The sequence below is a fragment of the Nicotiana sylvestris genome, chromosome 10 (genome assembly GCF_000393655.2).
Source record: "Nicotiana sylvestris chromosome 10, ASM39365v2, whole genome shotgun sequence".
NCBI classification, from domain to species: domain Eukaryota; kingdom Viridiplantae; phylum Streptophyta; class Magnoliopsida; order Solanales; family Solanaceae; genus Nicotiana; species Nicotiana sylvestris.
This window is the reverse complement of record NC_091066.1, coordinates 163702212-163727174: the sequence shown is the minus strand read 5'-3', so window position 1 is coordinate 163727174 and position 24963 is coordinate 163702212. Positions and strand designations below refer to the sequence as shown.

The 24963-nt window shown below is 35.7% G+C and overlaps 1 protein-coding gene across 1 annotated transcript; it reads left to right on the top strand.

Annotated features, from left to right (window-relative positions):
• Positions 1–7065: 7065 nt before the first annotated feature.
• Positions 7066–9949, top strand: LOC104235556 (piriformospora indica-insensitive protein 2-like). The gene is made up of 2 exons (XM_009789343.2): positions 7066–7642; positions 8559–9949. The coding sequence occupies exons 1-2, from the start codon at positions 7430–7432 to the stop codon at positions 9774–9776; spliced, it is 1431 nt and encodes a 476-aa protein (XP_009787645.1). The 5' UTR covers positions 7066–7429; the 3' UTR covers positions 9777–9949.
• Positions 9950–24963: the final 15014 nt, after the last annotated feature.

Below are 24963 nucleotides of genomic sequence, written 5' to 3'. Positions count from 1 at the left end.
GATTTTAATGCTAAATTCGTTGTTAAAGGTGTTAATTTGGGAATTTTATTTTACGAGTAAGTCCATATGATGTTTTTGAGTTAGTATGCATGTTTGGTTTGGAGCCCCGAGGGCTCGGGTGAGTTTCGGATAGGTTTCGGATGTTTTTATACTTAGAAAAGTTGCAGGTTTTGCTGTCTTAGGTGCTCAGTGATTTTGTTCTTTGCGTTCGCGTGGCTTCCCTCGCGAACGCGTAAGGCAAGTTCCTTAGGTGTCATGTTTGTTCATCGCGAACATGGAGCTCAGGATGCGAACGCGAAGCTTGGGGGGGTTACCCTTCGCGAACGCGGACGTGCTGTTGCGAACACGGAGGCCTTTTTGGTCGGGGACTGGGGGAAGGGATTTTGTTCTACTCTAACGCGGCCACTCCTCCCCGAACGCGAAGGCCATCTGGGTCTGACCCATCGCGAACGCAATGAAGGCCTGCCTAGTCATTTTAAAACAGACTCCAACGTGGATAGAACTCATTTTTCTTCATATTTTCGAACTCCCAAGGCCTAGAGGCGATTTTCTTCATATAAATTCATCCCCAAAGTGTTGGTAATCAATTCTAAACTTTACCTTTTCAATTACCCAATGTTGTTCATCACTTTTTAATCAAAAATCAAGAGTTTTTATGGTAGAAATTAGGAATTTAAGTAGAGTTAGGACTTTTTGAATAGTTGGTATTTAGACCTTCTTTTGGTGTCGAATTTCGAAAATAATTGCATATTTGGGCTCGTGGGTGAATGGGTGATCGGGTTTTGGTCCGAACCTCGAGTTTTGACCGAGCAGGCCCGGAGTCGATTTTATGACTTTTTTGGGAAAATGATAGAAATTCTATAATTTAGCATTGGGTATGAATTCCTTAGCATTTATTGATGTTGTTAAATTAATTTGGACTAAATACAAGTAATTTGGAGGCGAATTCTAAAGGAAAAACGGTGTTTGAGGCTTGAGTTGGCCATAGAAATTCGAGGTAAGTGTTTGGTCTAACCTTAGCTTGAGGGAATATGCATCGTGCTTTATTTGCTATGTGCTAGTGTAGTGTGCGACGTATATGTGTGGTGATGAGTATCTATACATTGTTGTCAAGCATGCTCGTGAGTCTTAAGTTGAAATCGTTGTGCTCTTAATAAGTACTACAAATGCCTAAGTTGTTGATTCTCGGTGTTGGGTAAGAATTATGGTTCTTCTCTTGGTATTTGTTTATGGCTGAGTATTAGTTCTATTTGAGGTTTCTTTTGTGAAGTTAAACGTTGGAACAAGTTTGATTATAGCTGATTACCTTGCCGGGACGTATTTACTTCTTACTGTTGGTTCTCTTGCCGAGACGTGTTTATTCTCATTGTTGATTCCCTTGTCGGGATATTGCTGGGGTTCTTTTGTGATTGGTGTTGAATTGTATATTGGGATCGGATTGCACGCTGCAACAACATTATATATGGGATCAAGTTACACGCCGCAACATGAAGTAATAAGGGAATATATGATTGGATCGGGTTGCACGCCACAACAGTGATATATGATTGGATCGAGTTGCACGCCGCAACAATGATATATGATTGGATCGGGCTGCATGCTGCAACAGTGTTATATGATTTGGATCGGGTTGTGCGCCGCAACAATAAGTAATAAAAGTGGATATTAATTTGTTATTGTTTCCCTATTCTTACTGATGCAAATCTTAAAATGTTCTTTATGTTTTCTCCTGAGTTACTGTTGTTACTTGATATTCCCCCATAGTATGTTCCCCTTCCCATCTTTAACTGCTAGTTTCTGTTATTATTGCTTGTCGTATATGCTTTAACTGCACAGGTTTATTTGGTAGTCTCGTCCTAGTCTCGTCACTACCGGAGGTTAGGCTCGACACTTACCAGCACATGGGATCGGTTGTGCTGATACTACATTCTGCACTGTGTGCAGATTTCGGTACTGGACCATACAGACCTTAGCTAGGGGTTGTTGCCTTCAGTCTATCAGGAAACCCGAGGTAGACTTGCAGGCGTCTGGAGGCCTTGGCGTCCCCTCCCTATCTAGTTTCTTTATGTTCTTTTATATTCCAAAGACAGACATGTACTTTCTTGTTCAGACTTTATTTGTAGTTTTATTAGATAGTCCGTGAGATTGTGACGCATGTTCTGAGTGGTTTATGTTATAGATTCGTTTTGGTATTGGCTTAATTGTTAAATTTTATTTTTCCGCTTATTTAATTTTCGCTGTTTATAAAATGTTAATTTACAACTGTTAAGGGATAAAAATAAATAAATAAATAAAAGGGTAAAATAATTGAAATCATTGGCTTGCCTAACTTTCACTATTAGACGCCATCACGATTTCCAAGAGTGAAAAATCCGGATCGTGACAAACTTGTATTACTTTTTATTAAATCTTAAACAGATTTAACCAAACTTTTGCTTTCACCTTTGTCCTCGGCAATTGTTAAGGTGAAGTTAGTTTTATACATAGAAGCAACAAACACAAAAATATGCGAAAGACAGTCAAACGCTACTACGGCAGGTTAGATAGAAGCATTAAAATTCAAATTATTTATCTTATAATCATGATTAAGTGATGCGTATTCTGATTTTAGCTTGTAACTATAACTATTAAAGGTTAAGTTCTTTGATTTTTGCGAAAATAATGAGCGGGGATAAGTATTTACCGAATATATTTACCTTGCGTCTATACCAAATTAATGGATATAAATCATGCATGCGTCTTTCATACACATTTATCATGTATTCTTATTTAAATTTGTAACTGCTAGCCGCTTAACGCTAAAAAACTATCACTACCAGCACCAATCATCACCATCAACCACTATGCCAACCATCACCACGCCACGGCTATCGCCGCCATCTACAACAGTTACTAGCTTTTAGTGCATGTTCATCAAGTAAATTTTAACACCACCATATAAATTAAGATTTTTCCTAATTTTTTTGAAATATAATGTATAATTTTTATTTATTTATTTTCAAATAAAGTTAATTTGTACACATCCAAATTTGAGAAAATAGATGGTCTTAATTAATTATCCCACATTTATTTAAAAAATTTATATATTCAAATTCAAATATTTTAATAAATAACAAAAAACAAGCAAATATTCCTAGTTGGGTTTATATGCTTCTTAGGCATTCAGTCATCTCCCGCTCAATTCTCAAATATTTCATCTCATAGTACTCATCTCAATCCGTGTCACACATACAAGGGCATCATATTAGATAATTCTTGTGTCCTTTGACATCTCACTTCACGAGCAATTCATAGTTCCTCTTTCATGAAGCAAATCAAATTGTTTCGGCTAGTTACATGACAATATCTTTACATGTTAGTATTTGTATACTTTTTTTCATTATTAGCCCATATCATTATAGGAGGATTCAAGATTTCGAGTTTATTTATGTGTTATAAATCATAATTCTATTTGTATAGTGGCTTTCGAATAAATTGTTTATATATAAAGTGAACTTTTTAACATTAATATATGGTTTAGACCGAACTCGTAACTTCAATTACGCCCTCGTCGATTGACTAAGTAGTGCAATATTTGTTGAAATAAATGTAACAATTGGGGTTGTATTTGCATTTGTTTGTTCCTTCTTTGGTCTTTTTTTTTTTTTGGCTATTAATATATACTACACAAAACGGTAGTTCTGCATTCACATAGTGTTTAGGAAAGACCAAACCCCATATGGTGTAGCCAGTTCACCTTGACACAAGTATCAATTGTTATTTCACGACTCGAACCCGTAACATACTAGTAATACGAAAATAATTTTATCGTTGCTCCAACACTCCCTTATTACTCTATACTCCACATACTATTTTTTAAGGACTGAAATACGTAGGTCTTGATACCTTAGGGAGGTAGTTGAGTTTTTTTATGAATGTTTTTGTAGAATTTAAAGGATTTTGAATCCTAGAAATAATCATCAAAATTCTTGTCTACTATGTGAGGCCAAAAATAGTTGGAAAAGGAGAGAGATAAGAGAAAATGACATATCAACTAAATAGGCCTGGCAACCAAAAAATTAGAGTGGGCTACTTCTCTATATAGCTGTCCCTTCTTCACAATATATATTGTGGTCCTAACCCAACAAGTTCCTATCCTTCATTTATATATCATCCCCTCTTGTTTCATCCTTTATCTATAAAGACATCTTCACCAATAATAATAATAATAATAAAAAATTACAAGTATGTAGGTGTATCTCATAATTAATTAACTTTTTCCTCAATATTAATTTCTATACATGTGTTTTGAAAATTAGTTATAAGATCGAAATCTCGCAAGAGTTTGGATTTTCTAAGAAAAATTTTCTTAGGAGAAGTTATTTTTTCGATATTTGACTGAATAAAAAACTGTATCGGCAAAATGTTGATTTAAATGAGTTTGGAATATTTACACCATTAGTAAAAGAATTTTTTTTTTGGTGGAAAATATTTTCATTAGAGAAAACATTCTAAAAATTACAAGAGGAAATTAAAGAAAACCTATACCAAAGTATAGAGCTCATTCTCAAAGTAGAAGTTTGAGCTTTTTATTAGATTAAGTATTAATTAATTTAATAAAAGAGATAAGAGGGAAGAAACAACAACAACAACAACAACTACCCAGTAAAATCCCACAAAGTGAGGTCTGGGGAGGGTAATGTGTACACAAACCTTACCCCTACCCCGATATGGTAAAGAGGTTGTTTCCGATAAACCCTCGGCTCGTAAAGACGAAAATAAAAACAAGAAAAGACAATTCATTAGTAACTCCAGTAGAAATCGTAATAGTAACAGAATCATAACAACCAAAAGATAAATGACATACAATAACAGTAACCAACATACCGACCCGGAGCTAAGATAAATAGCAAGAGAGAAGAAAAAACCAAAAGAAAAAAAAACGAAAACAAGAAAATTATTAGGGACCAAACTGCAAATAGGCTTGGGCCATGTGAGCAAAATTAAGGACCCTATGTTCCTACTTCATACTACTGTCCTACCCCTACATGCTTAATATGATGGAATGAATTTAGGTTCATTAATGAATCTTTTATATTGCATAATTGAAGATAATTATTTATCCTTTCCCTGCTTTCATTTACTAAGGATAAAGGATTTTTTAAAGCACTTCTTTGCAATCATTAGTTCAACTTTTAATATACATAGTACACATATACATAAATATATATTTTCATCTCATGTGATTTGATTTGATTGAAAAAAATACTCCATCCGTTTTAATTTATGTGAACCCATTTGACTGGACACGGAATTTAAGAAAAGAGAGAAGACTTTTGATCTTGTGGCGTAAAATGAGGCACATATATTTTGTGTGACTACAGATCATTGTGTAAAGATAAATTATTTCTAAATAAGGAAATAGGTCCTTCTTTTTGGCACGGACTAAAAAAGAAATATGTTCACATAAATTGAAACGGAGGGAGTATAAAATATTAAGTCTATAAATTTATTTTTGTAGAGAATAACATTAAAAAATACATAAACTATTTTTAAAAATCTATAAAAATCTGAAAATTTTATAAAATAATAATGAAGAGTATATATGTCAACTCAAGATCAAGTTCCAAAGAAAGTAATCAAAATATATGGCATTTTCCAAGGTTATGCAACTAATGCTTTGTCTTTTCAATCTGTTAAAAAAAATAAATCCAGCAGCATAAGGTATTCACCAAAAGACAAAAACTACCTTTGTCTTGCATGCAATTTCATGCAACCCCCCCCCCCCACCCCACTCTGCTAAAATGATGGTCCCCTAACCCCCAACAAGATCAAGAAAATCTTAAGAAATCCTAATCATAAACTTAGCTAAATCCCAACTCTAATTATAACTTCCTTTCAAAACTTACATGTACATCACTTCCAACAATCACTGCTACTTGTAGGGGCATATGCTGCTTTTTGGGTACAGCTGAAATCTTAACTTTCGACACAAAAGATAAATTTATATGTAAAAACCTACTAAAGTCTCAATAACTATTAGGTTCAAACCCATAATTTTAACAGCAATATGAGGTCAATACTAATAAAAACTAAACCCGTTAAAACTTAAATCCTAAATTTGCCTATAACTACTTGCTAATGCCATACTCAATTTGATATTATCTTATATTACATTTAATTAGCATTTCATTTTCAATATAAGTAATATTGGTATAATTTTATAGTGTAATGATGTTATTATTTTATACTGGATTCAATATGAGATTAGCTTTACAAGAATAACACATAACCGACCAAAATAACCTTGATTTAATCTTTTTTTATTTAAAAATTACTTTAAAAACAAGGCTTAAATTGTAACTTTTGTATAATTGTATTGTACACTATGTATTCAAACATCCACACAAAAAAATAAAACACTAAATAATCTAGTAGACGTAATTATATTATCATGTACATTATAATTTTTACGTTATAATACAGGCATAACTTATTCATCGACCAAGTAACTTCTCATAGAGGTTAGGGGTCATTTGATAAGATGAATAAGCAAAAAAATAATCACTGGATAAAAATTTATTATCGCTTTATTCTTGTTTGGTTACTACTTACTAATCCTGAGACAAGTATCGGAATAACTTATACCTGCCAGATGGTGGATTAGTATTCCTAGGATAATTAAGTTATTCCAAAATTGACAATCTCAATATTAATATAACATACCAAACAATGACGAAGCCAGAATTTTCACTAAGGGGTATCAAAATATAAAGAATTAAACACACAAAGAAGTCAAGATGAATCAATATATAGTAATATATACATATAAAATAAAAATTACCGAACTACACAGTATGATTTTCCGGACCAAGGGGTGTCAGTTGGCACTCCTTTGGATAAGGTGGCTCCACCACTGATACCAAATAACCAATAAAAAATAATATTGTATTGAATAACTAATCTCAATATAACTACTCCGAACATAACTTGTCAAAGCTTTGAAACCATAACAGCTGTTCAGTTCTTATTATTGACATTACCATAATTGCTTTATAGTGAAACATTGAGAACTGTGCTCTCTCTATAGCTTTTAGTTGCAAAGACATCCTAGACTTATGTGTTATGTCCTCTGCTCTTTTCTGTCTTTCTCTGCCACTCTACTCTTCCTTTTTCTACCTTAGCTTTCTATATACATTTTTAACAACCACCTTCTTACTTTACTTCTTTGTTCCCTCCATTTCCTTGTTTGATTGGATTTCTTAAGATTTTCGCTCTCTTAAAAAGTACAACAACTTTCAATGAAAATCCATCATTTTAATATCACTTCACAGTTATATTAATTAAGTACTTTGTTGCATGGACTACAAAGGTTGTTGACAAAGTTGCCTTTTTTGCTTTCAAGATTTTGGTTAGCTCATTTTCAAGAATTCTTGGTTCAAAAAGAGTGATGAGGGGTTTCAAGAATTTGAGTTTGTTTGTGTTTGGTTTGTTGTTGCTTCTTCATTTTGGTGTGTGGTGCAATGGTGATAGTGAATATATGGCAGCTCCAATGGAGAAAAATGAGATAAATGCTCTTTACTCTGCTATTCAAGGATTTGTTGGTAAATGGTGGAATGGTTCAGATCTTTATCCAGATCCTTGTGGTTGGACTCCTATACAGGTTTTTCCTTCTACACTTACCTTTTCTTATGTGCTACAAAATAAATAAATAAATTAAGATGTCTCGTTTTAGTTGCTTTTTGCCTATGGATTCTTTGGAAAAGGGACAAGTACAGTCCGGTGCATAAGTATCCCGTATTGATGTAGGGTCCGGTAAGCGCTGCATCCAAGGGATACGATGTAAGCAGCCTACCCTGATATAAACATGGCTCGAATTCGTGACCTATAAGTCACACAGAAACAACTTTATTGTTGATCCAATAAATAAAAGAAAGAGAAAAAGGCAAAAAGAACCTAACTTTTTCAGTCTTAGATACCATGTTATTAAACTCTTTATATATGGAAAGTCAAAAAAATAAAAAATTGTTCATAAGGTTCTATCTTTTCTGATGTGAAGCTCCCAATATATCTAAAGGGGAAAGGAAACTAAGTAATTTATCCTTTATTATTTTGTGGTATACATGACTAGAAATGGCTTGTGATTGTAAATATTGTTCAAAAGCATGAAGTGAATCTTTTTTTTCTGAAATTACCATATGATAGATAGTACTCAAGAAATTGAATTAAGTTGTTCATTTAATCATTATTTTTTCAGAATAATTGTACTTGGAATGAGGGCCATGAATTTTTTTTGATGAACCAACTTCATAATGACCAGTACATTCTTGCCTTGTTTTGTTTTAGCATTTTGTCAGACCAACAGAGAAAGAATATGTTTGAAAATCCAAATGTAACACAAGGCTGGTCAGAGCTTATTATTTAAATTATTTTTCTCCGTTAGTTGATATATTATTCTAAGTTCAAAAATGTCGTGTTATTTGTATATCATGCTCCTTTACAATTTATAATTTAAAAAAATGATCGTTTTAAATTTCTTACGTAAATGACATGACCGTTTTATTTTACTTTCTCTGCAGGGTGTATCATGTGACTTGTTTGATGGTTTTTGGTATGTTACTGACTTAAACATTGGACCTATACATGATAATTCCCTTAATTGTGCACCAAATGTGGAGTTTAGTCCCAATTTATTCACACTAAAGCACCTCAAATCCCTCTCTTTCTTCAATTGTTTCGTTTCGCGACATCACCATCCGATTTCAATCCCTATAGAGAGCTGGGAATTTCTTGCTAATACCTTAGAGTCACTCGAATTTCGGTCAAATCCTGGTCTAATTGGACAAATTCCCACAACATTTGGAAGGTTAAAAAAGCTGCGATCTTTAGTACTAGTAGAAAATGGATTATCCGGTGAATTGCCTACAAATCTTGGGAATTTAGTGAATTTGAGAAGGTTAGTTATTGCTGGAAATAAGCTAAATGGTAAAATTCCAGATAGTTTTGGAGGGTTCAGTCAACTTTTGATATGTGATTTAAGTAGAAATTCACTATCTGGTTTTTTACCTTCAACATTATTTGGAGGGTTGGTTTCACTTTTGAAGCTTGATTTGAGTAACAATAAATTAGAAGGTAAAATCCCAGAAGAGGTAGCAAAATTGAAGAATTTGACACTTTTGGACCTTAGTAACAACAAATTATCAGGTGGATTGACTAAGTCAATTCAAGAAATGACATTTTTGGAAGAGTTAGTCTTGTCAAAGAATTCAATAGGTGGAGATTTGGAGATTCTTGATTGGCATAACTTGAGAAAGTTAACAGTTTTGGATCTGTCCAATATGAAGTTGACAGGTGGAATTCCAGAGTCTATAGCAGACCTAAAAAGGCTAAGATTTTTGGGTCTTAATGATAATAAGCTTAAAGGGTATGTACCAAAAAGTCTTGCAAATCTGGCCAATGTAAGTGCTATTTACTTATATGGTAATAATTTGACAGGTGAACTTCAATTCTCTGAGTTTTTTTATGGGAAAATGGGAAGGAGATTTGGTGCATGGGGAAATCCAAATCTTTGTTACCCTTTTAGTTTGATGTCAACAAGAAATGTTCCATTTGGGGTAAAACCATGTGAGCAAGAGGTCAATTTTGTAAAAGGGGCTAATCTTGCAAAGTCCAAGTTGGTAAATGAGAATGTGATTCAGAATTCTCATTCAATGGCAGCTTTGAATGATGATGGGATTTGGAGAAGTTTTCTAGTTGAACTATTTATGGTTATTTTTCTATTGAACTTTTGGCCCTGAAAAAAGGAATATGGATTTTAGAAAAAGATGACATTGTCAACAGTAATCAACCTTTTACCTTTGGGGTTCTTTCTTGATATGTATTCCCCACATTTTGCTTTTGTCTTTTAATATATGAATGAATGTACATATTTGACCCTCTGTTCTATATAGACAAAATTCCATTCTGTTTACTTATTAGTCTTCATTCAAATGTTATGGTTTTCCCTTTTTCAATGAGTGAAGCACACTAGAGGCATAACATGTGTAAAAGGGCACCCTGATGTACAAAATATGTCATATTTACGCTGGGTTCGGGAAAAAGCCTTACCTCTAAAGGTGTGATATAGACAATTTATCCTAATGCAAGCATTAGTGTCTACTTTTCAGTTCGAACTTGTGAACTATAAGTCACACGAAAACAATCTTACCATTGCTCCAACGCTCACCTTCAACGGCATAACATGTGTATTAGAGGAAATTTAGAAATAAATCGTGACTATAGGAAGACTAATTTTCAAGGAACAATGGAAAATATACAAAATTTTCACAACTTTTACAATATTAGTTGAATTTTATTTATTCGACGGTAATAGTAGTGGTGGAGGAGACAATATTACTGAGCTAAATTTCATGAATACATTTAACATAAAATTAGTTATGGAATATAACTAATTGTAGTGGTAGAGGAGACAATATAACATAGGCAGACCTATGTTATAGAATGAGGGGTCACCAACACTTTGTAATCTTCGGTAAAAATTTCATGAATACATTTATTTGTCTTTAACAAATAATGATATATTAGTAGTGATATTTTATATACAATGCAAATTTTGGTTAAATGTAAGCTAACGTTTGACAATAGATTCCCAAATTTATTTTGAAAAATCTAATTTGGGTAAAGTTTGGTTTGAATATGAAAATGCGTTTGGACATCAGTTTTCAAAACATATTTCCCAAATTTATTTTGGAAAAACATGAAACATGACTTATACCCATAAGTTCTAAAAACTATCACAAATACCCAAGAATACCATTATTAATAACATTCATTATATTAACGCAAACCATAGTCTTGAACATAAATAAATTTGATACAAAATTATCATTTTTATAATGAACTATATGATACACTATCAGATGACCGAGAAGACGAAACAACATTGTTACAAAATAATAAATGGTGGGCTCTTTTATAAAATATAAAAAGTTTGGGGCAATTTTTAAAAAATATAATAGTGATATTTTGGCCCAAAACCAGCTCTTGAGATTTTGCCAAAATGTAAGCAAAATCTATGGCCAAATATGTGTTTGACAAATAAAATTCAAATTTATTTTGGCAAAATCTATGACCAAACGGGCCCTAAATATGCACCTGCTTTCTCTAAATTCTGGGTCCGCCTATGAAGGGTACCTTCACCTTGAGCAATTGAACCAAATGCCAAGATATTAAAGGTAACTAGTAACTGTTCATTTTTCTAGCTCTAGCAACTATAGTTTTTTTACTTTCTAGTTAGCAAAGCAGACCAAATAAAGCTCCAAAAAGTACGAACTTCACTTTTCTGCTAAAGAAATGAATGAGTCAAAAAACTGTTAACCCTACTTTTGGTTTAGTCAGCATTAAAATTTTTAAATATCTTTTGCTTGTGGTTACTTTGCAGTCTTATTTCAATTGAGAATTCCCTGACTCGAAGGTCGGTCGAAATAACCTCTTTATCTTCACTAGGTAGGATTAAGAATTACGTACACATTATTCTTCCTAGATCTCACATATGAAATTATACTGAATTTGTTGTTATTGTTGTTACTTACTAACTTGAGAATAAATAACTTATTGGTAGAAAACGCTTATACTCCCTTAATGAACATACACAATACGAACTCGGATTAATGGGCCAGTAAATTTTTGAACACTTAATGTTAGAGAAGCAAAATAGAGGGAGGTTTTGGAGAGTTGGAAGTAGGGGTGATGAGGAAGAGGGCATAGCTTCGCGTGCTTTATAAGTATTTATTTCATTCTTAATCAGAGGTCCTAGATATAGAATCGCCTTTATTACGGAGCACTCACTGTATATTCCAATGTGAGATTTTAATATGCGAGTTTGTACGAAAAAAAAAAAACAAGAGGCGCTTTGTTAGTTAGGATGTGGCAGTGCATTTGTGGTGTTTAGCAGGAGAAGCATTCTTGTTTATGGAGTAGATTTCAACAGTCTGCACACATAGTGTATGGTACAATTTTGAGTGTGGTCCTATAGCTTTGTGGTTAAAGCCAAAGGGGGCACAAGATAGATGATGATGATGATGAAAAGGAAGGACACTTTTTTCAAGGTTAGATGAATTTAAAGTTTTTGTCAGCTTAGCTACTGCCCTGCTCTCGATCCAGGCTTATCTTGTTCTACTAGTTTGGTTTCATCTCCTCCTAGAAACCATCATATCAAATGCTTCTCTTTTTCTTTAGTAGTTCCAGTTCGGTGCACAAAATATTTTGTGTTCATATAGGATTTGAGGAAGAGTCGCACTCTAAAGATGTGATGTAGACAGTCTACTCTAATGCAAGTATGAATGACTGTTTACACGGCTCGAACTCGTGACCTACGGGCGAAGGTGGATTTAAAATTTTAATTTTATGGGTTCAACATTCAAAGTTTTTAACATTGAACCCAATATATATTAAAATTATGGGTTCATATCTACTAATCATTGCAATTTTAGTGATTTTTATAAATAAATTAATGCTCTGCATAAAAAATACTAGGTTCACTTGAACTCGACAATTATATATTGCATCCGCCCCTGCCTATAGGTTATACAGAGAAGCTTCACTATTGCCCTAACTGAGAATGGAAGAGAGAAGAGTCTTTACTAGAATTTTTTACTTGTACTTTTGACGAGAATTATAAACTTATGTGTAAAGAGTATCTAAAAATAATAATAGATAATAAATATGAACTCATAGCTTAAAAAATATAATGAGTTTAATGCTAAAATTTTAAAGGTTGATCTCATAAACCTTAAATTTTGTATTCGCCTATGATGTGTAGGGTGACAATTTGAGCCCAAACCCATCCAATCCACCAGGAGATTAATAGGTTGAGCTACAAACATTTTAGCTCATGGATCTATTTGAGCTGAGTCCAAGTTAACCCATTATTTTTTATAGGCCGTTCTGACCCACTAAGTAACCCAAATACAACCCATGAAATTCACCCAAAACAAAGGGATTTCAACCCAACTTATCTAGAAATTTACTTAGTTACCCCAATTTTACTTTTATTTTTTGTATTTTCAATATTCTGTTTTCTATTTTTTCATTTTTCTGCACCACCCACCCACCCCACCTCCCGCAAACCCCCTTAATTTTTTTTTTACTTTTTTATTTGTATTTTTAATTTTTAATTTTCTGTTTTTTTTTTGTTTTTCTACATTATCCACCCACCCTAAGCCCCCCCTTCCCGCGTATAAAAGGTAAATAAATACTATATATGTTCTTAAATGATAAATTAATATTTAAAATGTGTAAGTTAAATTTTTTTTTTGCATGGGGTGGGTGGGGGTGCAAAAAATCAAAAAAAATAAAAAATAGAAAAAAGGGGAGTTGGGTGGGTCAGTGGGGTAGTGCAGAAAAACAAAAAATTTAAAATACAAAAAAGTAAATTTTTTTGAGGGGGTTTGTCGGGGTAGGGGTGGGGGAGGGCCCATTGTTAAGCCCACCTTTTATACACCTGTCACGACCCGAAATTTTCACTATCGGGACCGTGATGACGCCTAACATCAAACTTGCTAGGCAAGCCAACGTTAGAGTATTATTAACCAATTTTCTTTATGTTTCAATGATTAAAAGTAAACAAGTTAAAACAAGTAGAAATAATTGCGGAAGTAAGTAAACAATCTTTTGTTTATATATTATTACCAATACTATTGCTATTACTACCCAGAATTCGGTGTCACAATCCACTAACATACTATGATTTTCTACAGACATCAGTCTGAAAGAAATTACAACTGTTTTGGAAATAAAGAAAACAATACTATAGAGATGTAGAAGGGGATGCCAAGTCTTGCGGACGCCAACATGACTACCTTGGGTCTCCAAACTATGTAACCTGAAGCCAACCTCTCAATCAGCCACTACCTGGTCTGAAATCTGCACAGAAGGTACAGCGTGCAGTATTAGTACAACCGACCCCATAAAATGGTAAGTGCCAAGCCTAACCTTGACGACGTAGTAAGGAGGCTACGACGAGGTAATTACAATATCACTTGCATACAGTGTATAATAAAAGCAGAAAGAAGAACATGACAAAATAAGTAGCAACTTGCAAGGAATGAATATAGAACTCAAGTGTCTTATTAGTATCCAGCTATAACCAATCCTTAAGCGAAATGCAAAGCTAACAAATAACTTACACAATAGAAGAAAAATACATAAACATATAAAATGATGCGGTGCACATCCCGATCCTACCATATATCAATATCAATATGAATATTCACCCTTATTACTCCATATCAATCTACTCTTATTCCTCCTGTTGCGGCGTGCAACCCGATCTCACCATATAATAGCATTCCACCCTTATTCCTCCTCAATATATCATCTTTATTCCTCCTGTTGTGGCGTGCAACCCGATTCCACCGTATAATAGCATTTCACCCTTATTTTTCCTCAATATATTACCCTTATTCCTCCTGTTGCGACGCGCAACCCGGTCCCACCATATCAGCATCAATTACTCAATAAGTACAGAAATTTCACAATTTAACTCAAAAGTCTTCACAATATTTAAACCTCAAACCAAAGCAAACGGAAAGCTTGTACATATTGAAACGTCACACAAATAATATTACTCAGCGAAACCAATCCAAACTGTACCATAAAACACCGATAAACCAGCTTAAGCCAATAATATGAGACAATAAAACTACGGGGTATCTAATATCTTCAACAATGAAAAATAATGTCTGGCAAGCTGCAATTAAGCATGTAAATACTGGTAAAGTATGTAGGAGTTAAGGCAAGGAAGACAATATAATGAGAACGGGAAAAAAATAGGCAAAACAGATAAATTGGCGGCGTATAGGTACTCGCCACCTCACCTATATGCCACTCACATGGATTTTCACATAGAAATTAAGTCAAGGATTTCTAATCCCTCGAGTCAAAGTTATACACAACACTTACCTCGATCCACAGGCCACTCACTACTCAACTACCGCTTTTTCTATAGATTCTACCTCCAAACCACTCGTATCTAGCCATAATTAACTTAATAACATTAAATATTGCTAAATAATCAATTTCAATACATAAATTTAGGTTTTCTAACATTTTCCGCAAAAAGTCTAAAATTGATTCCAGACCCGCTTGGTCAAAACTTGAGGTTCGGACAAAAACCCATTCACCCCCGAGCCCGAATATGTAATTATTTCGAAATCCGACCCCAAATCCAGGTTTATATCCCCAATTTACAAAAATCCTTAATTCTACACAAACCCCCAATTTCTACCATGGAAATCCTAGATTTTTGGTTGAAAATTCATGAAATATGATGGAAATTGAAAGAAAGTAGATTAGGATCACTTACCAAAGTTTTAGGGAAGAATTGGTCTTGGGGGAATCGACTCTACTGTTCTAGGATTTGAAAAATGTGGAGAATGGGAGAAAATCCCGTCTAACTTACATTTTGAACAGCTGCAGATGTCGCATTTGCAACCTGAGCTTCGCAATTGCGAAGCTCGCAAATGCGAGAGAAGCTTCGCAAATTCGAACTCCTCGAATTTATGCTGCCTGCGCAAATGCTAACTATTGTTCGCAAATGCAACCTTAGGTGATCGCAATTGCGATCCTAATCTTCGCAAATGCGAAGTCCACCCCCAGCCCAATTGCTCGCAATTGCGATGAACTCTTCGCAAATGCGAGGCTTGCATTTGCGAATTTGCGAAGTCTACAGACCTAAAGCATGTCATCGAAATTTTCTAAGTTCAAAACATTCTGTAGCCTATCCGAAGCTCACCCGAGCCCTTGGAGCTCCAAACCAAACATGCACACAAGTCTTAAAACATCATACGAACTTGCTCGCGTGAACAAATCGCCAAAATAATACCTAGAACTATGAATTTAGCACCAAATCAAATGAGATTCTTAAGAACACTTTGAAATTTTTATTTTCACAACCGGACGTCCGAATCACGTCAAATCAATTTCGTTTCTCTTCAAATTCCACAGATAAAGTATAAATATTATTTTGGACCTGTACCGGGATCTGGAACTAAAATATGATCCCGATACCAACAAGATAAAACATTAACTAAATTCTTAAAACCATTTAATTTTCAGTCTTTCAATGTTCATCAAAAATTTATTCTCGAGCTAGGAACCTCAGAATTCGATTTTGAGTATACGCCCTGGTCCCATATTTCGATGCGGACCCACCAGGACTGTTAAAATACGAGTCTGGGTCCGTTTACTCAAAACGTTGACCGAAGTCAACTAAATCAACTTTTAAAGGCAAAAATTATTATTTTTATCAACTTTCAACATAAAAGCTTTCCAGAAACACGCCCGAACTGCACATGCAAATTGAGGCGAAATAAAATGAGGTTTTAAAGACTTCGAAACACGAAATCAAGTTCTAAAACATAAGATAACCTTTTGGGTCATCACATTCTCCATATCTAAAACAAGCGTTCGTCCTCGAACGGATATAGAAATGTACTTGAGCTGGTGAAAAGGTGGGGATATCTGCTTCGCATATCAGACTCGGAATCCTTGGTAGTTGCCTAAATAGGCTGACCTCTCCACTACACTCGAACCAAAGGATAACTCTTCGATCTCAACTGACGAACCTGCCGGTCTAGAAGAGCTACCTACTCCTCCTCGTAGGTCAAATCCTTGTCCAACTTGACAGTGTTGAAATCTAACACCTGGGATGGATCGCTGTGATACTTCTGAAGTATGGATACTTGGAATACTGGATGTACCGCTGATAAGCCTGGTGGAGACGCAAGTCTCTAGGCCACCTTTCCCACTCGCTCAAGGATTTCAAATGGCCCGATATACCTAAGGCTTAACTTCCCTTCTTTCCAAACCTCATTACACCCTTCATAGGCGATATCCGAAGCAACACTCTTTCTCCGACCATGAATGCCATATCATGGAACTTACGATCGGCATAACTCTTTTGCTTGGACTGAGCTGTACGAAGTCTATCCTGGATGATCTTAACCTTATGCAAGGCATCCTGTACCAAATCTTTACCCAATAACCGAGCCTCCCCTGGCTCAAACCATCCAACCAGCGATCGACACCATCTACCATATAATGCCTCATAGGGAGCCATCTGGATGCTCGATTGATAGCTGTTATTGTAGGCAAACTCTGCTAACGGCAAGAACTGATCCCAAGAACCTCCAAAGTTAATAACACAGGCACGAAGCATTTTCTCCATGATCTTAATAGTACGCTCAGACTGTCCATCCATTTGAGAATGAAATTCTGTGCTCAACTCGACCTGCGTACCCAACTCACGCTCTATTGCCCTCCAGAAGTGCGAGGTAAACTGCGTACCTCAATCAGAAGTGATAGACACGGGAACACCGTGAAGACGAACGATTTTACGAATATAAATCTCTGCCAACTGCTCCGAAGAATAGAAAACTGCCACAGGAATGAAATACGCTGACTTGGTCAGTCTATCTACAATAACCCAAACTGCATCGAACTTCCTCTGAGTGCGTGAGAGTCCAACAACGAAATTCATAGCGATGCTCCCACTTCCACTAAGAAATCTCTATCTTCTGAAGCAAACCACCAGGTCTCTAATTCTCCTACTTTACTTGCTGACAATTTAGACACTGAGCTACACATGCAATAATATCATTCTTCATCCTCCTCCACCAATAATGCTGCCGCAAGTCCTGATACATCTTGGTGGCGCCCGAATGAATAAAATATTGGGAACTGTGAGCCTCATCTAGAATCAACTCACGAAGTCTATCCACATTAGGCACACAAACACGACTCTGTATCCTCAAAACTCCATCATATCCAACCGTAAACTGCTTGGCATCACTATGCCACACTGTATCCCTAAGGACAAGCAAATGAGGGTCATCATACTGCCGCTCCCTGATACACTCAAACAAGGAAGACCGAGTGACTGTGCAAGCTAAAACACGACTAGGCTTAGAAACATCCAACCTCACAAAATGATTGGCTAAGTCCTGAACATCTAATGCAAGCGGCCTCTCACCGACTGGAATGTACACAAGACTGCCCATACTAGCTGACTTCCTACTCAAAGCATCGGCCACCATATTGGCCTTCCGAAGATGATACAAGATGGTGATATCATAGTCTTTTAATGGTTCCAACGACCTTCTCTACCTCAAATTGAGCTTCTTTTTTCTTGAACAAATACTGCAAACTCTTATGATCCGTGAATACCTCACACGACACGCCATATAGATAGTGCCTCCAAATCTTCAGCGCGTGGACAATGGATGCCAACTCCAAGTCATGAACAACATAATTCTTCTCGTGAATCTTTAGCTGCTGTGAAGCATATGCAATTACCTTGCCACCCTGCATCAATACCTCACCAAGTCCAATACGAGATGCATCACTGTTGATACCCAATTTTTCTCTATATTTTTATATACCTAAATACCTTCAAAAATAGCATATATATACATATATAAGCATGCACAAGGTTTTTATAGTTTTTCCATAATTTTAAGGATTTAAATTGATTTATTTCCGTCCTTTTTATTCATAAAATCCCCAATAATTATCCCTCAAATTATTGTTGTGGTGATTTAGTCATTGAATTTCTATATTTATGCCAAAATATGATTAAAATATTTTTTATGCATTTTTGTAATTGCATTTTGTATTTTTAAAGCTAAATTGCATATTATTGCAATATTAGCCCCATTAATGTACAATTATGTTTATATGAGTAAAATTGATCTCCTATATTTTAAAATGTTAAATATCTATTTTAAATCATTTTAGTACACAAAATTATTTTCCAAAAATTATTTATTATAAATTATATAGGAAAAATTGGCTATTTAAAATATAGCCAGATTTGCATTTCAACTGTAGCCCAATTTAAACCCAATTTTGTATTAAAAATGCCCAATCCAAACCTTGAACCCACCTACCTGACCCAAAGCAATATTAAATCCTGGCCGTTGATCTAAGAGATCAACGACCGTCGTCCGTTCTTACCATTTTTAATTCCAAACGACCCCGAGCCCAAGCTCATTATTCAGAGACCGCCGACTCTATATTCTCTCATCCCCTCTCCTCTCTCAACCACTCAACCTAACCCTAGCTCCTTCAACCGCTGACCTTCTTCTCCGATCTTCTCTGGTGATCTCCCTTCTACTCCTAAGCCTCCAATGGCTCCTCTAATGCTATGCTTGCCTTCTCTAAGGTCTTCAAGGGCCCAGGGCCATGCTGACTTGCACCTAGGGTTCGTCACTTGTCTGTTCTTAGCTACTCCGGTGTGATCTCCCTTCCTTGATTTACTATGTGCTGATTTTCGATTATTTCCATATTCTGCAACTTTATTTTGTTTTATTACCTTATTTGGTTAACCGAGTACTTTACCGATTCTTCATTAGTTGTTTTCTTAATTAAACCCCTATGTACTAACCCCTAATTGTCTATTTTATACCTTATACTCTACTTGATTTCTTTCCTTAATCATTTTTGCCTATTACCGTTGGTTGATTACCCCCTTAATTAAAGGGGTACTTGCAGTGTGTTGATTCTGATTAATATTTGGTTCCATAATTACTATGCTACTATGATTCTTGCCTTATTATACCTAATTTCAAACTACTATATAGACACGCTCTCTCATTAACACAAAGACACGAACACTTTGGTTCAAAAGCTCTCTCTCACACTTAAACTTCCTGCTCTCTCTTTCGTGCTACTTGGTATTATTCTGAGTTAGCCGGCTGCAAGCCAAAGCTAACTATTATGCTCTCCTACTCTTTCACTTTTGCTTACTGTCTTCTTTACTAGTATGTTCTAATTTCAATTAAAGTACCAAAAACAATATGGTTCTTTTATTGCTTCAGTTCATCCTGTTTCTAGTTTGCTTTTACTTATGGTTTTGCTGTGAAACTTACAGTTAATATAATTACATGATTAACATGTTATGTACTCCCCTTTCTTAGGATCAGTATGAACATGTTACCCCCCTATGTAGTCTGCACTCCTAAATTTGTATGGTTCTGGGATTGATCTTAAACCAAGTGGATCCTATACTGAACCCTTGCTGATTCTGTGACTATGTCAGATCAGTTGTGTCCGAGCATGTCTATACCAATTCCTAAGACCATTTCCTGTTATATGTTTACAATCATGTGTTCTAAGTATCCCCAATCCCCATCACCCCTGTATGTAGGTTTTTTCCTTCTATTTTGGTCCTCTGAGTATTGCTGATGTGGTTTTGGACTACCTGTTTGATCTGCTATTGTCTATTTATGTAACTCTCTTTTTTCAAAGTTGTTTTACTGCATGACTCCCTCTTTTACTCCACAAACCTTTCTAGCAAATCTCTTTTAATAAAGTTTTCCCACTAAAACCTTTAAAATTGTGTCAAACACTTTCACTCTACTCCTAAGTCAATAGGTCCTGCCCCCTCCAGTGTGTGTACTGCCTTGTGATCCTCTTGACAACCCTATAAACTCTCGCATACTTAATTTGGTTATTAAGTCTAGGTGTAAGCACTACCTGGATCCTTGAGATCCTTAGGGAACTTTGATGCACCTAGACTATGAAATTGTCTATGGAATTTGGGCATTTGCGGCTATTGGAGGCTTTGGAAATCTGGGCCTATCTGTAGGCTCCCTCTAGAATAACTTCTTATTTTCTTATCTACGTATGTAATTCATTCATATGGTATGTAATAATTTGCAAACAAATATTGGGGTAACTAGTGAAAAGGGTGGGTAGTTACATATTTGTGGGGTAACACGGGTAGAAACCATGCCTATAGGACTTTATATTTTTGCTATGTTTGCTTTACCATGTTAGAAATCATGCCTATAGGACTTTACATTTTTGCTATGTTTGTCTTACCATATTAGAAATCATGCCTATAGGTCTCAAGTGATTCTATAATAGAAATCATGTTTATAGGTCTTAAAATCAATTTCACAAGTAGATGCCATGCCTATAGGATATAATCTAAATCCAACTTCTGTTATAACAAGTGTTTACATGTGTTTTTTTATTTTCATACCTGCAAGTTTCTAAAATCAGTATTAAACAACTAGATATCATGCCTATAGAGAACAACACTAGAAATTCTGCCTATAGATCTCACCTACGTTTAGTTTAAATAAATCAATCTGGTTAACGATTGGCTCACTTTAAAACTGATTTAATTAAGGGTTTATTTTTCCTGAAATGAGTTCTTTCAAAACTGCCTAAATCTATCATTAGACAGCATGTCTACAGGGATTAAAGAGTCTGTTTTAAAAATCTACCTTGTTTCACTATATAACATATAGTTATTAGTATTCCATGTATAGGCAAGCCTATAGGACGTTTTCAAATCTTGCAACTCTGAGACTGTTTCTTTAATTTAGATTTGTTCTGGTTTAACGGTTTTAAAAAATCAGTAGGCAACTGCTAGGGTCATTACTTTTGAATTCATAAAACAAAACTGTCTGTCCTCTGTATATTTACTTAGACATCATGCCTTAGGATACTGTTTAACAAAAGGCCCTTATTTATGCTTGAGTCATGCAACTTATGTGTATTGTTTGAGGAGGTAAACCTGAGCCTCTAATTGCTCCCTTTTATCTTATGTGCTAAAGTTCTAATTGTTCTTACCTGTCGCCTTAGTATTTTTACCTTTAAAACCTTAGGGGTCTGTCTAGAACCACCTATAAGTAGAGGTCCTAAATCCTTCCAGAACCATTAAGAAGGGCCGTGTAACATCACGTAATAGAGGTCGCTGACTAACACTCGATTTAAATGACCACTAATGGGATGTGAATGGTAGATATGGGATATGATGACTACGCGCTAATGTCACGTGTATCCCCTCATTGAGGAGTGTTTATCGGACATTGTGTGGGGTGATCCTATAGGCTAACCAGCCTTAGATTCCTCATTTCCTAAAATTTTTTTTGTTTAAAACTTTGTTTTACACAACTTGTTCAACATCTTTATCTTATTATTTGAGTTATCCAACGTGCTTTTCTTGCAACCTATTTGATTCAACTATTTATTTGTAATAGACTAATTAGTGAATATAAGTTCGACCGGGACCCGCAGTTGTGAACCAAGAGGGGTGCCTAACACCTTCCCCTTGAGGTCATTTCGAGCCCTTACCCTAATTTCTGGTAATGCAAACCAATCCAAGAGTTAAGCACTCTTGGTGCCCTAACGCACCACAACTCGTTAGGTGGCGACTCTTCAAACACCCAATTCCCAAAAGGAAATGAGTTATTACCTCCCATGAATGTCGAAACCCGGACGTCTCTCCACGGAGGGAAAAAAGGGCCGCATATGAGAATAAGCCTAAGTCCAACCTGGACGAAACAGAAGCAGTAAATTTGGGAGACACCGAGAACGTCAAGGAAACTCGCATCAACATTCACTTTTCACCAACAGAGAAGGAAGAGTACATTTGTTTCCTAAAAGAATATGAGGACATCTTCGCATGGTCGTATGATGACATGAGTGGTTTGAGCACGTCTATAGTGGCTCACAAGTTGCCTACTAATCCCATGTGTCTGCCAGTCAAGCAGAAACTCCGAAAGTTCAAACCAGACATGAGCCTGAAAATCAAGGAGGGAGTTACCAAGCAGATCAAAGCCAAAGTTCTTAGGGTGGTTGAGTACCCAACCTGGTTAGCTAACATTGTGCCAGTTCCGAAGAAGGATGGGAAGGTCAGAGTATGTGTTGAACTATCGGGATTTAAACAGATCAAGTCCTAATGACTATTTTCCACTGCCAAATATACACATCCTGACCAATAATTGCACCAAGCATGAACTCCATTCCTTTGTAGATTGCTTCGCAGGCTATCACCAGATTTGGATGGATGAAGAAGATGCAGAGAAAACAACTTTCATTGCACCATGGGGTGTATATTGTTACAAGATGATGCTATTTGGTCTGAAGAATGCTGGGGCCACTTACATGAGAGCCATAATAACCATCTTCCATGATATGATACACAAAGAAATAGAGGTGTATGTGGACGATGTCATTATCAAATCCAAGAGGGTCGCATATCACAAAGCAGACTTGAGGAAGTTCTTCGACAGGCTAAGGATGTACAATTTGAAATTGAACCCCGCAAAGTGTGCATTCGGGGTTACCGCATGAAAGTTATTTTGATTCATCATCAGTCGTCGAGGGATCGAATTGGATCCATCTAAAGTCAAAGCTATTCAGGAGTTACCACCACTTAAGAGCAAAAAGGGTGTGATGAGCTTCTTAGGGCGTCTCAACTATATCAGTCGCTTCATAGCACAGTCCACAGTCATATGTGAACCCATCTTCAAGATGATAAGAAAGGATGCTGAAACAAGTTGGACCGAGGATTGTCAAAAAGCTTTTGACAAAATCAAGAAGTACCTGTCCACACTGTCACACCTCCTTTTTACCCGCGCCCGCAGGGGCGCAGAGGGAGTTTTTCCAATTAAAGGACAATCGAAACGGGATTTGTTTATTTATTTCAGAGATGCCACTTGGGAGATTTAGGGTGTCCCAAGTCACCAGTTTAATCCCGAATCGAGGAAAAGAATGACTTTGTATTACAGTCCGCGAACCAGAAATCCGGATAAGGAATTCTTTTAACCCGGGAGAAGGTGTTAGGCATTTCCGAGTTCCGTGGTTCTAGCACGGTCGCTCAACTGTCACATTCGGCTTATTTATCTGATTTTAACAATTATGAGCTTATATTCAAGTTTTAACTCTTTACCGATTTTATTATTATTATTATTATTATTTTAACAGAGAATTGCAACGTTGTGAGAACGTATCTCGAACCACGTCACATCAATGTACCCGTGATTATCGATACATTTCGACTCTGTTGAGATTTGGATTTGGGTCACATAAATGTGCACCCGAGTTTAAGAAGGTAATGTTATTTAAAGTAGGTGCCTAAAGAGACTAACGCGTGGTTATTTTGGGAAATGGCCGTGAAGTTCGCTAAGCGGCCGATCCCGAGTTCTAAGTAATTAATACATACATTTGTGAGGGCCCCACAATCTGTGCATTTTATTTGGCGAGGCTCATCTCGTTTATTTTAAAAGGACGATCCTAAAGTGACTACAATTTTTCTATTAAGTTCGTCTCTAAACACAAAATGAAGGTCCCAACCAATTGTTACTTAACTCTGTTGTATGATTTTTAAAGATGGTCTTGTGATCGAGCCCGTTTCCTACGACCAGATTTCATGCATTATTCAGGCCAAGTTCAGCATTCAACTCACAGAAGCCGATTCGAGTCTGATTTAACATACACAGGCTATTGCCAATTGCTTTACATGATGAAGCCAAACCCAATATTTCAACTTTTTGAGCACATGGGTTGCCAACAATCATTATCTACCTACTGTTGACAATATTAAAACCTTCATAGCTAGTGAAACTAACAAGTTTAAACATGCAGGTTCAATATAACAAACTCATGCTATCTTCATCTTATTCCAATTATTTAACTAAACAGTTTGACAATAATGGGCATGCTTAACTATTCGGGAAAAGCACAGTTAACTTGGAAGTTTGATTTTTAATTCTATGCTACTAAAGTTGGTATTAAACTACTAAATTTACAACTAAGAAAGGAAAATTAATGGTCAAATACAGTCCTTATTAGATACAAACTCCACAGTCCACATTCTTCATTGAGTTATAAAGATAGACTATACAACTTATCATTTATCTACTAAATTATAGATGCACTAAGTACTCCACTACTCGAGCATTTTCTTTTCACTTTTACATCTCACAGCTACATCACAATGTGATTCGAAAGTGTACCTGGTAATAGACAATAGAAGAAGAAGAGGAGGATCAGCAGAGCAGTAGCAAACAACAACAACAATAACCAGCAACACAGTAACAGAACAACCTAGTAACAGATTTAAAAAAAAACCAGCAGAATACCAGCAACACCCAATGAAACAATAGCAAATAACCAATAGCAAACTCA

Excerpts from the sequence above, each read along its gene's own strand:
- LOC104235556 (XM_009789343.2), top strand. The coding sequence starts at position 7,430 with ATGAGGGGTTTCAAGAATTTGAGTTTGTTTGTGTTTGGTTTGTTGTTG. Across the intron at positions 7,643-8,558 it reads GTGGTTGGACTCCTATACAG|GGTGTATCATGTGACTTGTT; the intron begins GTTTTTCCTTCT and ends CTTTCTCTGCAG.